This window comes from Pagrus pagrus (assembly GCF_965226575.1).
Source record: "Pagrus pagrus genome assembly, chromosome: 3".
NCBI lineage: Eukaryota > Metazoa > Chordata > Actinopteri > Spariformes > Sparidae > Pagrus > Pagrus pagrus.
In genome coordinates this window covers 17024268-17040863 of record NC_140187.1, presented here as the reverse complement: position 1 = coordinate 17040863, position 16596 = coordinate 17024268, and the positions used below count along the sequence as shown (strand labels likewise).

At 41.8% G+C, this 16596-nt stretch overlaps 1 protein-coding gene across 2 annotated transcripts in view; it reads right to left on the bottom strand.

Annotated features, from left to right (window-relative positions):
• The window catches only part of bsnb (bassoon (presynaptic cytomatrix protein) b), a 74647-nt gene that overhangs the window by 32260 nt on the left and 25791 nt on the right, over positions 1–16596 (bottom strand). For both annotated transcript variants that reach the window (XM_084349434.1, XM_084349435.1), the window contains exon 3: positions 15048–15971. In XM_084349434.1, coding sequence (XP_084205560.1) covers positions 15048–15971 — 924 coding nt within the window. The remainder of the gene's footprint in view (positions 1–15047; positions 15972–16596) is intronic.

Below are 16596 nucleotides of genomic sequence, written 5' to 3'. Positions count from 1 at the left end.
AGAAGATGATCACAATAAGATTTTGTTTGTTTTAAATAAATATTCCTCCTTCTTCTAACTCAGGCTTACACAACACAGGCATGTTCAACGGGCCCCCCTGCAGGTAGACAATCCAATTTTGTGAGTAGTCACTGAGTAACAGTAATGTCAAATCAGCCTGAACAAGGTCACATTTTAAGAAAGAGAGGAATCTTTTCACAATGAAAAGCTACTCAGATTTGAAAATAATAAAACTCTGTTAAAAACTACAGTAGTGTCTAAAGTGGAAAACAAGAAAGAGACCCTGATATTATTGTGGGAGGCGTTGCAAGATCCTCCCCAACAGATTCTATATGTAGACCTGTGAAATTTAAAAATATGCTTCATGTACACACTTTTGAACAGAACTCAGCAGAGAAGGCTCTGCACCACTGCCTCTGCCTGCGTCCAGCTCTGATCTACCGCAATGCACATTTTATGTAATAAACAAATCTGAACAAGATCAAATTCACCCTCGCAAACTGTAATACCATTCAAATACAGCTAAGTGGCTATATGTTTTCATCAGGACTAAGAGTTTACAGCCACACTAGTAGTTATGTAACAGTGTACTTTGGTAAAGCGGTGCTCTGAGCTAAATGCTAAGGTTGGCATCAAGTGGCAACACCCAGGGGCTGAAAAATGAAGCCAACGTGAAAATACAAAAAGCTGCCGTTCCTCGAATGGCCACTTGAGGTGACTCCAAAAGTGAGTCAATCCCCAAAGACTCCGTGTTAAAATTCCCAACTTTACAGCTGGAATAACCATGTTTACAGCCTGGCACACATCATGGTTTTGATCTCTATAGCAAATTTCTATGACTGTCTCGTTAAAATTGTACAAACACTTTTCACGGTCAATGGTCAGCATGCTTTCATAACATTTAGCATGTTAGCACACATAGACACATTTAAAATGAACGACATTTTCACCCATAGACAGATGGTGCTACCATGGCTAAAAGGGAGAAATGTATATTTAATGTAAGAACATGATTATTTAGGGTTTTTTGCACAGAAAAATCACAGTATAAACAGACATTAAAATCTAGCTCTATCCTTTACTCAATTATTACATGACTACTGAACAAGAACAAGCACACCACCACAGTGTTCACAGTAGAAGAATATTATTTTTTCACAGCCTACATGTGAACAACTTTTTCTCCAGCAGAGTGTGTTGCTGCAGGACAACAGTGTGACATCTGCCATTAAGTGTGTGTGGCTCTGATGCCTCTCCAGGGGCTGGACAGAACAGGGTCAGGTCATGTTTCTGCTCTTTATTTACTTACACTGTCGGTTTCTATTTGTTTCAGCGGGGGCAACAGGTGCTTCCTTTTGGCCCAGCAGTTCACATTGGCGGGACTGTCCTGCCTCAGTTTGGGGGCCCTCGATACATAAATAAGAGTGAGAAGCACCAAGACATCCAAGTGATCCCACAAGCTCATTTTCTCTGACAGCTTGTTATATGTATCCACACATTTTTTTGAAGTGAGTCTGGGGATTTCTACAATTTCAGCTGCAAGTTTGCATTTAGAGGAAGTCATAAGATTTTTCATCCCATTTCATTTACTTTTATTACACAGGAAAGATTAAAAGCAGCATTTCAGATGTTCAAATGTGTTAGATATAAACTGGTCTGACTCAGCTAAAACTGGTTTACAGCTGGTTCCTCTTGCCCTTAGAGTACATAGTTTTTTACAGATCTGTATCTGCAGCCCTATCCATAGGAAAACAATCTGCAAGAATTATACAGAATATGTGGTAAATGTACACTTCTATCTATCTATCTATCTATCTATCTATCAATCTATCTGAGAGCAGGCAGCAATGACAATAGCTTACAGACAAAAAAAAAAAATTTCTGATACTGTTATGTAAACAATTTCATCATAGAAACAACCCAAGTGGCACCTTAAAACAACAAAGAGTTGTTCAGATCTATAAAAATGACCATTACGGACGCACCATCATATGAGGTAATAAACAAGGCATATAATAAGCCTAATCCATCGCCTCAACCATGTCTAAATATAACTGAATCTTTAAGGGGGATTCTGTGGATCCACCTCCTTCATCCCTCAATGAAGTCAAATCTTTCCTGGAGGACAAGAACAACCCAATATCCCTCTTCACACAATTCAGGACTTGTAGGACAGCATTCAAAAGACAACTGAAGCTGTTCTACAGGCAAAGGATGCTACTCAACTGTTTCCTAAGTTGTTCTTTTTTTTGTTGATAAGCCTTTTAGCCCTTTTAGCTCTGCTAATTTGCCCTGAGAATATTCCAAATGAATTGCAGTGTTTATCCCTCTGCAATCTTGCTTAAAAAGCACCCAGAGTAGCAGCTCGCAGCTCAGCTCAGTTTAGAGAATGCACCGCTCACTGTGGTCAAACTGTCTTATGCAGTCAGTATAAGAAGGCATCTTTGATGTGTCTTATTTTCACTTCCTACACTACCTCCCCCTTTGATTGTGCAGTCATATTTCCTGACTCATTCGCTGTTCTCCACCTTTTCAGGCTTTAATCAGCACACAGGCTTAATGTCAGCAAGATAATAAGACACACAGCCCCAGCGTGGCTGACTGAGATTAAGTCAGATGTATGCACTCGTCAACAACCGTATAGTTTCTCTGCAGCATCATGCAGAGGATGGGGGATGCCATGGGTAATTTGCTCACTCCCATGGACTCACAGCAAGATTAAACAGTCCAATGTGCAAAAGTCCTCAGAGGCAAACACAGAATAAAAGCAGTGGCAGAAACAAAAGTCAAACCTCTGAACATACATCTGTTTTCCGAAACATTTATCAAGCTGCAGCCAAACAAACCTATTTTACACTGTGGTTGGCAGCCGAGCCAAAACAAGTCATGTGTCCCGTCGCATATGTCTGTCCCCAGGACAAGTTAATCAGGCTGTCTCCTCAGCCCTGTTTTATTTTAGATGAGATTCTAATACTGCTGCCAGGCAATTCTACAACTATCAACCAAGCAAATACAATTCACGTATCTCGCATTTATCTTTTAGACAAGTTATTAAATCTGTAACCTATCAGCAGTGTCTACTCAGATGACTTCTTCACTGGAACACGTTCAGCAAAACTTGATGTCGTCTGACGCTACGCCAGTCCTCAGACACATTGTTCACTGCAGAGAAACATACATCCTTTGAGTGAGCGTGGGACTTCAATCAGTATGAGAGAGGTATGTAGAGACATAATCTACTATACAGAAGGTAAAAATCACAAACAGTGGTCGACTGTCACACAGAAGCAACAGCAAGTCTGCACTTTAGATAAAGTAAAACATATACAGATGATTAATATTCTTTAAAGCAGGGCTGCAACTGTTGGATATATCGATCCACATCATCATCTTAAGGTTGCGCCTTTATTTTAAAATTCCCCTTTGCACGTTGCGTCACCTAAGCCCACGTCCTTAGCAAACATTTAAACAGGGCCAGCGTCAGACAAAAAAAGAGAACAAGGATATTTCCCACGCTCTCAGGAATAAATCAACAGTGTGGAAATATAATGGATTTCGGAGAAAAGATGAGTCAACAAATGGAGAATCTCACCCAGACGTGCGCTAACTTCTCACAACGGCAACCTCGGCTGATCTGTTTCCACATTGTTAGGCTGAAAAAATAAATTCACACTGAATAAGTACTGACAAATAATACACGGAACTTGTTAAGAAAAGGTCTGTTAGCCACTTGGCTAATTTATACAATGTAAAATACCATAGGTTTAAGCTAATGGTGACTAGCGAAAAAAAATGTTCTCCTTGACAGATATTATTTAATTATTTATGTGTTCTTAATTTCTCTACGGTCCAAATCAGAATAGAAAGTGGTGGCAGCTTCTTCTGAAATGTATTGTGTTAAATTAGGATATAATATGGTCTCATTTCAATCGCAGGCCCCTGAATTAAATCATATCATAATGACTTTCTGATAGTTGGCAAATAACATATTGTGGTCCAAAGAATTGATAATTGATGATTTACACCCCCAAACTTCGGGCTTGTATCATAGTTTGTCTAAAAATCATTTGTTGATGCTAGCTTCTTGTTTATGCAGAAAAAATGGTGTATGTACTTCTAATATTACCACAATACATTACCTCATACACTGTAAACAGTTTCCTTTATATTCACAGTGAGTTACTGGCAGCACAATTATCACAGTTGTATTTTCATTTACAGTAAACTACTGTAATTGTACTTTAATGGAAGTAACAGTTTGTATACTACAAAACAGTATTTTACTTCATTTCTTACTGCATTTTGTGATTTGGTTTATTAATGTGGGCTATTTAACCAATTTCAGAGGCTGACATCTTCATAGGAAATATATTTCATTTCTCTTCTTCATATTGTGGTCAAGTTGTTAATGGAAGGATGTAAAAGGTGGAAGACCCCGTGGTAACGTGTGAATGATTCTCAAAAGTTCAAAATGCACTAAGTACAGTTTATTGATCCGACATCTCTGCTGCATCTGTTTGTACATAAAAGCAACAGGGATCATTATCTAGTTGGGTTTTTTTTTGCTAAAGGAACCAACTGAATAATTAAATACCAAAAATAAACCCTTTATATGTTCATTTGTGAGGTAATGTGTTTATACTAATGCAGGTAAATGAACCCATTAGGAACTATGACCCTTCCTTTAGTTGTTGTGTCACGCCCCCAGCAGCAAACTGCAACGTCAGTAGAGCCCCGCTGTCTTCACTAATGGAGGCAGTGGGCGCACCGTCTCCTTGCTGAGTGTAATGGTCCTGCCAATGCTTTTGCTACTGTTGTTATAGGTTGTCGGGTGACTGCTCAGAGCAGCAGCCCAGACCCTCACTCACTGATCTGGTCATCTCCACTGCTACCCGACAGCTGCAGCACTGAGAAGATTAGCAAGGGGTTAAATGTAATATCTGAGCGATCATTGAGCTTTATCTCTTTCATTTTGTCTCTCAATCTCCTGCTCCCTTTCAATATAGCGCTCCCTCTGTCTGCCTGTTGTTATTTTTGTTCCCCTGACATACAACTCCGTTCCATAATCTCACATTTGTGTTGCCTGCCTTTTAGTATTTGCAGCCTCTAAGCATAGTGCACACTCAACTAACCCCCTCCTTCTTTCCTAATGCCAGCATTAGGGAGTAGGCGCATGCCTGAGGTGGTGCGGGGAAGAGAGAGCGGGTGCACCGATGAGGCTGGTGAAGTGATGCGTTGAGACAGGAGGACCCAGTAGCAGGGGTGGGAGGACTGCTCCGCCCCACCTTTGTGGGTCTGACAGCAAGGATAGACACAGCACTGCCAGGGGCCCCCGGAGCATCGCTAAAGCTCGTTAGCATAGCCACCAGGCCTTGAAGATGATGAGTTCTGAAGAGGTGATTAAGCCAATGCTGAGGTCCCTTCTAGGCTTCAAAGCACATCCCCTCACAAGGTACGAAGGAAGGGCATTGGAAGACAGACCCACAGAAAAGGACCGGAGGAGTAATTCAAGTTCAATATGGTCACTGTGCTCCGAGACGGTCATTCATCAAAAGAGCTGATATTGCTGCTGGTGCAGAGCTCGGAACAGGTCGAGGTTGACCTCAAAGACATCTCATGAAAAATGAACTGGTGGTGCACAGAAGTTTAGCAGAATAAGGCACATATGATGCAATCCCAGTGTCAAAAGGTGCTAGTCATTGTAGATTTTCCTGCCACCCTTTTCTATTTCCAGTCACTCTTCAGCTTAGAGAAAGGAAAAACAGTGCTGGCAAGAAAAGTCCTAGGTCTCTCCCGAATACCATTTTTGGAGCTTTGCAGCTTCAGTGACAATTACCAACAAGTATTTGAAGGGGGGGGTCCTCGCTGGTATTTATGTGCTTGGGTGTTTACCAATACTACCCCGGTGCTCCCAGCCGCCAGCCTACGCCTGTAACAAAGGAGCTTTGGACTGGGATAGGCCGGGCTAGCTGGTTAGCATGCTAACCTAAGTAGTTATCTTTGAAACACAGTGCAAACATCATTTTGTCAAAAAAGGCAAAAGTACCATTTAGTTTTGTGTAAAACTGCTCAGTGAACTACATCATCTCGTTCAATATATATCACCAACACCAATATGGCTGTCACCTCGGCATAGAGGGTAAAAAATCATAATTAATCCGGCCATATTGACAGCTGCAGCTATTTGAGAGAGGAGTTAGTCAGTTCTGCGAGCAAGCTAATATACAGGACCGGCTCTTCAAGGTTTCTGTTTGGGGTTTTAGTGACCGTTAAAAGAGACCACGTCACTTACGCAACTGCTGGGTGTGCAGTCTTTCTAATTCCATATTTTCAGTCTTATATTTCATTAGTTTTATAACAAACTGTGACTTTCTTAGGTTGAAAAATTATCTTTTAAATTGACAAACATCATATGTGTAATTCATGGCACAATTCAAACAGGATGAAGAAATGATAGGTTTCTAGCAATTCACGACCGAACATATTTGTTTACATATTTTCTGAAATAAAGTCCCACGGTGGTCCACTGGAAGTGGTGTGACTTTGCCTCTCTATTACAGAAATCTTAAAAAGCATAAATAGACTGGAAGTTCACAGCAGTTTTGGGATCTTTGGGATCCTCTATAGCCCTGGATCTTTCAGCCAGGCTATAGAGGAGTTTCAACAAAGGGTATGCAAGTCCAGCTCAGTCTGAGCCCAGAGCCTGCTGCCAAACACAAAGGTCCCAGAGATGAGAGTGAGTGGCATTTAAGCCTCCAGACCAGCGAGCCATCTGTGCTGGGTGCCAGATAATCTCGACAGGAAGCAGTCATTGCTTTACATCACACATCATCTTCCTGTCCAGTGCAGCATGAGCACACGCTGAATTTCATCAGGGAGTATACTGTGGATTGTGGACATGTACCGCCTCATTACAAACACAGGATTTCGGCAGAAAACCTTTGTTTCACCATTACAATCTCTTCAGTGCTAATTTGTTTATCAGGCAAAGTCAAAATGGCATTGTCTCAGTTTAATCATCCAACAAGGCTTACTATTCTCAGATGGCACTTATTTGTGTGGGTGGATCTTTACAATGGTGTGTTGGGGTTAAGCACCGTACTCAAGGGGATCACTACACTCCCTCAACACGGATTAGAAACACTCAACTATTAGCTCCCTCAACAAGGCCCCAAAAACACACACACACACACACACACACACACACAAACACTTGTCTTTCTGTGTCTGTCTCTTTTTGTTTGTGTCCGTATCACCTCTTATAAATACTCTATCTTATTATGTGCGGGGGGTTTTAAAATGCTCGCCCTGCTGCCAGGTGCTAAATCAACAGAGCGCAGACTGAATCAAGAGGGCTGAGTACCCGTGTTGCAATGTCAACTGCGAGCGATTCAACCAGAAGTAATTGTCAATTCAATCAATGTGTCAACAGCAAGCAGTCTCCAACTAAGGCGTGTAGACAGCAGGAAGAGGAATGCAAACGGAGGGAGAGGAGCACCGAGATGTGCAAAGTGAAGGAGGCTGACTACGACCGAAACAAGAGAACAAAATAACCACGGTGTCACATTACAGAATGTCACAGGGAACATTTTATGTATCTGGCACGTCACATAAATCTGTATAATGTAAGAGAGCTGCAAAACATTGAAGCTGAAATAAACTAAGGTACAAGGCAACAATTAAATATTTCATAAGAATTTATTTCTGCCTTTGGCATGCTGGCAGTTTTACAGCGAGGTGAGTACAACCATTCAATATATTTGAGAACAGGAGGTTGAAGTACAATGATGTGTGTAGGTGTCCATACTGTATGAGTATGTGGGTGTGTGAAAAGCACGCAAACGTCAGATGCTACCATTAGCATTTTAAAATGGTAATCAGTAGCAGAACTCAATATGGATTGGTTAAAAATTTAAATCCTAAGAATTTTACATAATGTACATAAACACATTTTCTTTGCAATGATCCGTAATATTTCAATTTCAATTCACCAAATTCAAAGGCGGTATTGGCGATAACAAAGCACCGAAAGGTAATGAAGAAAACTCTGACAGTGTCAGAGATGTTTTTTGTTGAATCAGTGAAGGGTAGTACTTTTTGTTGAACTCTGGAGTCTTGACTGTTGGTGAACAATTGCCTAGCACTAACCTGCAAAAAACAAGATAAAGTCAAACAACAGCACAGCCGTCAGCACTGAAAAAAAAAAGTCAACCAAAAATGGATTTGAATCGTGAGCTTAGATGCGAAAGTCAAAGCAAATGGATTTGGAGAATCGTGACACGTCTTCTGACAAATACATAATGGAAACAGAATATTTTACAGTTCAACAATAAATCTATTATTTGCTATTGTCCAAAATGACATCAGTGCAGACAACCCTGACTGAAAAAAGTGTTGATTCTGTGTATAGCATTAATAAAACAGAATTTCATCATCAAATCTTTTTTGACATTTGTCAGTAAAACAGGTTGTTTGCGAAAGATTGCATTCTGATTTAATTGACATTGATTGTTAGTTGTGTTTATTAAATACAAATAAAATCATTTATGTGCCTGTATCCACAGAATAACACATTGTTTCTGAACAATGAACTGACAAATATTAAAAATCCTTGTTATAATATTACTCAAGCCAGACTGTGTGGAATCTGTTCGTTCCCAGTGTTGTGTTTCAGTGGGTGTGAATGCATGCATCCTGGCATGTTCAGCAAGTGTAAGAATCATGTGGGTGTGTGAATCTGATTTCTTGCAGCAGGATTTTATGTGCACTGGCTTCAACAAGCACTTAGTATGTGCAGCGCAAAGGAATATGGAAGTAAAAGGCGACAAGCAGCTGATTGAGGCTGGGTGGGTGTTTGAATCCGTGATGGTGTACCATCGTCACTTTGAGAGCAGCCAGGCTGAGCGCGGCAGGCTTGGATGCATGATGCCGGCAGCCATCTGGCTTTGGATGGGACTCCTGAGGGAGACACAGGCTGGTGCCAACCTTCAGAAAACACTTCCAGCATGTTTGAGAATGAGAATGACATGTTCATCTATACTGTGGCTCTGTGTGAGAGCAGCAAGCGTGTTGGTGAAGGGCTGTGACACATTCACAAATACTACATGTTCTACATATGTTTCCTGTATGCCGTGTGCGTCCTTGAGGGCACTGCAGTCTTGAACGTATTTGTAGTCCGAAATGGAAAAATAGATCATTCAAGCTACGGATATGTAGCTCTCAGCAGCTGTTGGATTTACAGTAAGCGACTCTTCAGCTGAGTCAACATCATGTTGCAAATTTAAACCTCATGTTGAAAGGGTACATTTTCTGCTAAACTATACCTTATGTGTGACTTCTCATTATCAACATTTCATCATGTGCTAACTGCACAGTTTTCCACAACCTGTCTTCAAGGCACGTAAAAGTGAGCCAGTATAGAGTTACTGCAGACAGCGATACAGACTGTTTAAAGGTCTCTCTTTGCACAGTCTCTATCTGTAATTGCTTTGTCACAGCTGAGAATATTACAGAATGAGGCTGCGAGAGTACCCTTGTGTGTGCGTGCATATGCGTGTGTCCTACTGTATGCGTGTCTACGGTGACATACTAATGAGGTAGGTAAACAGCAGACAGAATGTAAAATAATGAGCAATTTGTAGGTAAATATGTTGATGTAAACAAGTTAGTTAAATGCTGGCTTCTTTCAGCTTTGTATTGTTTCTGGCAGAACCAATCTTTGTGACCAAGGACCAGAGCCAGGAGAGACCACAGATGAACCTTGCTCTGGCACGCAAGCAGTAGGGCTGCAGCTAACGATTGTTTTCATTGTGACCATTACTTTCCTGATTTATAAAGTAATTGTTTAGTCTACACAATATCACCATTGTGAAAAATGCTCATAACATTTCCAGGAGCAGAAAGTGACGTCTCCAATATCTACTACCTACTCAATGAGAAAATTGTTTCTGTACTTCAAACCCTTACAAACTGATGGTAGGAATGTCACAAGTCAGCAGCTCATGAACATACCAGCACAAAAATAATGTGACACATTAACTTATTAACATCAGCCATTGCTATTGGTAAACATCGACCAGGTGAATATCGGCCAATACCGATGTTTGGTTGATATTTATTTATTTAGCCCTTTATTTTGCCAGGAATATGCACACTGACATTCAAAATTTCTTTTACTTGGGAGGTCAGGACATACAAACTTTTGCATAAAGGAACAAACAACTAACAAAATAAAATTTAACATAAAAGAAACAAGCAACTAATTTAAAACAAGCAGTAGATTACATCAAGACAATGAATTTACCAATGTACATTCAGTAGTCAAATATACCTTAATCCTGTTAATAATCTTCCATACTTAAATACTCAAGTTTAACTTGTCTCTGTAGCTCAGACCAAGACGAAGGAGCAAAATCTTCAAAAGCACTTTCACCAAAAACAGTGCAGGTTTGAGGAACGACATACATATCATCACGGATTTTTGATTCCCAAATGAATCATAGAGAGCAAACGCTCGCATCTCAAACACAATCTGCTCCTGATACAAACACCTGCAGTAAAACTAACCCTCACCTGCACGTATGCATTTCTCCTCTCACACACACATGCACGCACATGTATACACACAGGCATCAACACACGCTGACCTCATGTGACATGAGGAATCAAACACAGCTCTCTCACTGCTGCACACTGCATGAACTATTTATAATGTTCTCCCTCGCTGAATTATTGATGAGCTATGTTTTCTGTTTCTCTACACTTTTTCTACAGTTCTGTGAGATATTCAGCTCTTTTGCTAATGATCCACTCAGGGCCTCTCGTCTCGTTACAAACAGGGCACACTTCTGTATCATAATAATAGACACACGGAGTCAGATCAACGCGCCTGCCCAGCCGTGGGAACGAAATGTTAGGCATATGGGAAAACTGGCGATTGGAAGGATACTATTATAGTGAGACTGCTGGGAGCTGAAACGTAACTCATTGTGTCAAACACACCTCCGTCTGTATTTACAGTCGAGAAAAAGCTAAGGCGTGGCTGCGTCTGCTTCGGAGGGCTGGAGTCGTGGATGGAGAGCCAGAAAGACAGAGCGATTCAGGAATGAGGATTGACATGCAGCGTAGCGTTAATCAGATTGAGCAGCTCGACACTCCGGTGAAAACATTTTATGTCCTATTTACATCTAAACTCTGGGGAGACGGCAATGACACACGTTTGGTTTTAATCTCCTTGAGAAGCGTGGTGAGGGAGGAAACAGTCCCAAAACAAGGACATCTTATTTACTCAGAGCCACACATGACTTTCAGCACTAATTGATGTGAAATATTGTGCGATGTAACAAACAGTTGGCTTCCTCTCACTCATTATCTCTCGTCCCCCCTCTCTCTCTCTCCCCCTCATTCTCAATCTATCACCTCATTCTTTCTCTCCTCCTCCGTTCATCCGCTCGCTCTCGCGCAGACGCTGGCTCTCATCGTCTCATCACACATTAAAAAGGGGGCAACTATTTTTTTTATAGGATAAAGCCTCAGCCTAATTTGTTCTGAATGAATTATGCATTGTCTCACTCATGGGGTGACAGAAAATGTATTTTCATGAATATTTTCTAGCATTTTCCCTCATTTTCACAAGCTAAAAATCATTTTTCACAATCCTTTCAAAGTACGGTATAATTTCATTACAGGACATCTGATACAAGTGATACTTTGGGCGTGACATAGTTAAGGCATAGTTTTTTCACAGTTTTCTTTTGTTGAATAACCTTGAGTCTGTGAATTAGTGTGGCAAAAAAGTCAAACCTGTCCAAGGTGAATACCGTTTATAGCCACTTTAAGCAATTGCTGTTTTTTTTTTTTTTGTTGCTGCTGTAATTACTTTGGCACATAATCAGCAGCTCAGTTGCATTTTCTCTCCATTTGTGTTGTCACATTTTATTAGTGGAAGCATTTCCTCAGCCGTCAACAGACGACGACTTTGTTTACTGTAAATTGTTTCTTCTTGTAGCCGGAAACACAGCATTTGTATAGATGAAGGCATACAAGCGAAAACCAGTTTGACTAGTTGCTGATTTTTTTTTTTTTTTAAAACAACAAAAAAAAAAAACATAACTGCGCCTTTGACTCTGACTGAGACGTCTGTTGTGGCTCTTTTATTTGTTTTGTTTCAACAATACCAACCAAATACCGAAACCAATTCTACTATGATAATGGAGTTTGTTTGTGTAGCCAAAGCCTGATATAGCTTATCCCTCTGTGCCGCAGATCTGTGTTGCTTTCCAAAACTATTAAAAACACATAAATGAGCTACGCAACGCGACATGTCCCTTGTTTACCATGATCTTGGGCAGTGTAGTTTATTTTCAGTCGATCCCACATCATCCTCCTGTTGCTGTCAATACTTCTCAAACCTTTCAACCATGCCCCCTTTCAGAGGCTGAAAAAGTTCACACCCCCTCCCCACAACTTATAAAAAAGATCCAAGTTGAATTTTAGAGAAATAAAGGTCAGCACAATAGCATCAGCAAACTCGTCAAATCACAATCATTCAGCTTCGTTTCACTCCAAATTTCCCCCTGCAGTGGCTCTGTGCAGAGAATGTTTCAGAACCACTGTCCTGAAACAACGGGAAATAGTCCCCAACAAAAACATAAATCACTTCTGTTTCAGTAACACTTGATAAAAACTGCAAAGCCAAGCTTTCTTAACCCTTTGGTGCACAAGGGATGCAAACTCCTTCTAGTGCACAACATGGCTCAAACATGACTGAAAGAAATTAGTGTTTCTCTGCTTTATCTTCTGAAATCAAATTATGTTGCAATTTATTAGTCCAAGTATTCATTAAATATCTTGTTTTTGATGACCACGTATCACTATTTTCATTTTAGCTTTCCTACTTTCTGTATCGCTGCATCACGTTTATACTTAAGGGGCCAAAAATCACCCAAGTACGCAAGTGTGATTTAAAGGCGGAATTTGTAAACTGTGGCCAGAATTTGAAGGTAACTCTAAAAAATACGGAGCAGCATATTACCAGAGTAACCAACAATTGCTGCTCTTTGCTAGCTGTCATTGGCTGCAGCTAGCTACCGTTAGCTAATTAGCTCATGGCTGAGTTACCCATGGAGCCAGTGGCCCTAGAGTTTGTCTGAACCGGGACCTTGGATTATTCAGAGCAAAGAATAATAGATTTAATATTTTAAATGTGTTTTTTCTTTGTCACACAGAGCATGTGATTTTTATTTTGTTGGCCTAGCAAATGTTAGCTAGAAGATAATATGTCAACAGCTAGTTTTCTAATAGTGCTGGACATATTTCTCTTTCTCAATAGTAATAATGGATGCCGGGTATCCTTGACCTAATGTTCAAATATTGTCATATAGATGGAATACAATCTTTCATAACAATAACTGGGCTTCTGGCAGAAAAGTCAAGACGTACTTAGAGATGGACTCACATGTTGTTTGTTTTGGTCTTAATGGGATTTCTTGATAATAAAAAAATGTAGAAATCTAGCAGGCCGTGTCCTTTAATATATTAAATCTAAGTGGTAAATGGTTGTCATTACCCAGTTGTTCAGCCTCTCAGCATAGATATTGATGTGCTCAATCAAATCAAACACTCAGTCGAACCAGGCCACATGAGAAAATGATGCAGCCACAGGCTTTGTAACCACACCCTCATGAGCACAGAGAGCAGTGATTACGATTCTGCCTGAAAAGACAGAGAATCTGAAACAGAGAAACAGCAAAGTTTGGAGAGATTAGGTGAGGATGAAGATGAAGAACGTGCCAAACAGGCTGTGGAAATCAAGCTGAGAAACCAAAAATCAAGTACAAAGCCTCACACCATGTCCGAATGGTTCTCACCCGCTCTGGAGTGAGCAAGCCTGCCAGCTCGCATGGATTGACAACAAAACGTGTTCACAGGTTTGGGAAGAATGCACCTTGAGCTGGATTGAGTCGCTGACTGTAGCCAGCGGAGGAGAAACTCACCTAAATGACCGAGTCTCTCATGAAAACAGAGCAACAGCAGTCTGAAAGTTTTTGCAGACTCTCAGCATCTTAGCAGCCAAGCATGAAAGGGACGCCTGACAAACAAATTATCTCTCTGTTTCCATAGCGATCTATGAATGGCCTGTGCTAGTGCCTGTGACAGCCAGATGCCTGGGAAGACAAGGCTCGCCCATAAAAAGCCAGCGCTCTGCAGAAAGCCTGTTATTACTGCTATCATTCAATTGGACTTGATTTGCATAATTAAACTCTGTTATTGCCTGGCTCTGGAAGACTGCAAGTCTCACCGACTATATGACGGAGGACAAGGGGGCACTTAAGAGAGGAATATAGCCTCAGCTGACCCCTGGATGTGACTAATCAATAAGAAGATTATCCATTAAATTGAATTTGATAAGGCTCCGTTTCCTGTAGATTGTTCATATATTTCTGTGCAGCTTCGGGGCAGAGTGCACACTGATGAGGTGAGTCACACCCTGGACTTCACTGTGTTAACTACATGAAAGGCCCTGACAGAGCAGAGCAGAGCAGGTCCTGCCGAAGAAACACAGACAGGGAGAGGAGAGAAGAATAGAGGCTTACATAAAGCCTACACATCTAAATATTCACCATTCTTGTGCAGAAATGCTCTTTTCGTACATTTCCTCAGCAATAAGTATTTTGGAGTTATTTGCTGATCCCTCGTGTTTAAAGAATCAGAGCAAACAATAATGGACCATCCCTTAGAAATACTAAGAAACAATAGAACCAGCAGAGACACCAAGGTGATCGTGAAGAACCTCAGAGACGAAGCAAACAGAAGCAACGCGTTGAGCCAAATACTTGATTCATGCCCAGCTGTATCCTGTAAAATGCAGCTTTTTACTCCAAGACCAGACAGCCACAAATGGATAACAACAGAACCCATTCAACTGCACAATGACACAGCATTTTTCACAGAAACACGTCAATAAATCATTTCATTTAACAGATACATGGTCTGGAAGCAGAGCAGATGACACTGTTACAGCCGAACAGATCAAATCAGAATCTTACCTCAACTAGGTGTGGAGTGGGATTGAATCCACACATGTTGCACACCTGCTGGTGGCACTGTGTGCAGGTGTTGTAGTTGGGTTGTTCTGCTGTGTTGCCGACGTTGAGGTTTGTCTTGCAGAGAGGACAACAAGCTTTGGGTTTAGAGGAGTCCGGGGGAGCGTGTTGTTGCTGCTGCGGAGCAGGGGCTCGAGGCCCTTGCTGCGCAGGCTGAGGTCCTGAGGGTTTACCTGCCCCAGGCCCTGGACCAGGAGGTCCCCCTGGTTTGGGGGCCGGTTTGGGGGGCTGTTGTTGGGGCTGAGTAGTCTCAGATATGAGAGTACTGGCTTGGTTGAGAAGAGAAGCACCAAAGCCAAACAACTTTCCAAAAGTCTGCTCTGGAGGGGGAGGCTGTCGTGAAGGGGAGCTCCCAGCACTGCGAGTCTGGTCCTGGCGGGGGTGGCGGGGTTGGTGGGCGGGAGAGTTGCGGGACAGATCAGGCTGGGACGGCGCTTTGGCCATTCCAGGGAGAGGGACTGCCCCTGGAGGGGGCTTTATATGTTGCTGACCTGGGCCAGCTTGACCAGTCTGTTTGGTAGGGCCAGGTGCTGGATGGGCCTGCGGCGGATGGGCCTGTGCAGGATGGGCCTGTGGCGGATGGGCCTGCGCCGGATGGGCCTGTGCAGGATGGGCCTGTGGCGGATGGGCCTGCGCCGGATGGGCCTGTGCCGGATGGGCCTGCGCCGGATGGGCCTGTCCTGGAGGCTGCATCTGAGGAGGGGTCTGCGTCTGGGGTGTAGGCTGAGTCGCAGGATCGAGTTTAAGTTCTGGTTTGGCTGCATGAGAAGGAGAGTGTATCTGTTGCTGACTCTTGGAGCGTGGTGTGGTCATGTCCATCCCCAGCGCTCTCTGCATCTGACAGTTCAGACATAGCCACTCCTGAACCTGTGACAGAAAAGATAAAAAAACAAAAAAAAACAATGAGAACAATCTAAGGCATCTGTTCTTCAACTATCAGGGTGGAAATTACTGCAAATTAAATAAATAGTTTGACATATTTGGAAATTTGCTTATGCTTGAGATTGATAACATTCTCATGTCTGTACATCTCCACTCGTGGTGACGAAGTGACTGCAACCAGCCAAGACATAGCCCAGCACATATCTCCCAATAAAACCACAACTTTTTTTTATACTTTAGTATTTTATGGATTAAACAAACAAAAAGTAATGTGTCATTTAGTGAGTTAAGAGGTACTGATCAGATTTTGTTACATTAGGAAAGAGCAAGGCTGGCCGTCTCATGTTTTTAGATGGTATGCTAAACTTAGCTAAACAGCTGATGATGATAGCTTCAAATTTACTGTACAAAATGTCAAACTATGGCTTTGATAAAGGCTTTAACTGACAGGGCTATTGTGTATGGATTGGATAAGATAAGTGGAGATGAGATGAGATGTTGGTGGCGTTTGTGTCTTCGCCCTTCATTCCCCCTGGATGCCCCTCTTTCTTTCCACTGTCCAAAGAGATGCAAGTAGCAAGAACTAAAAAACTCTAAATTGCCAATGGGT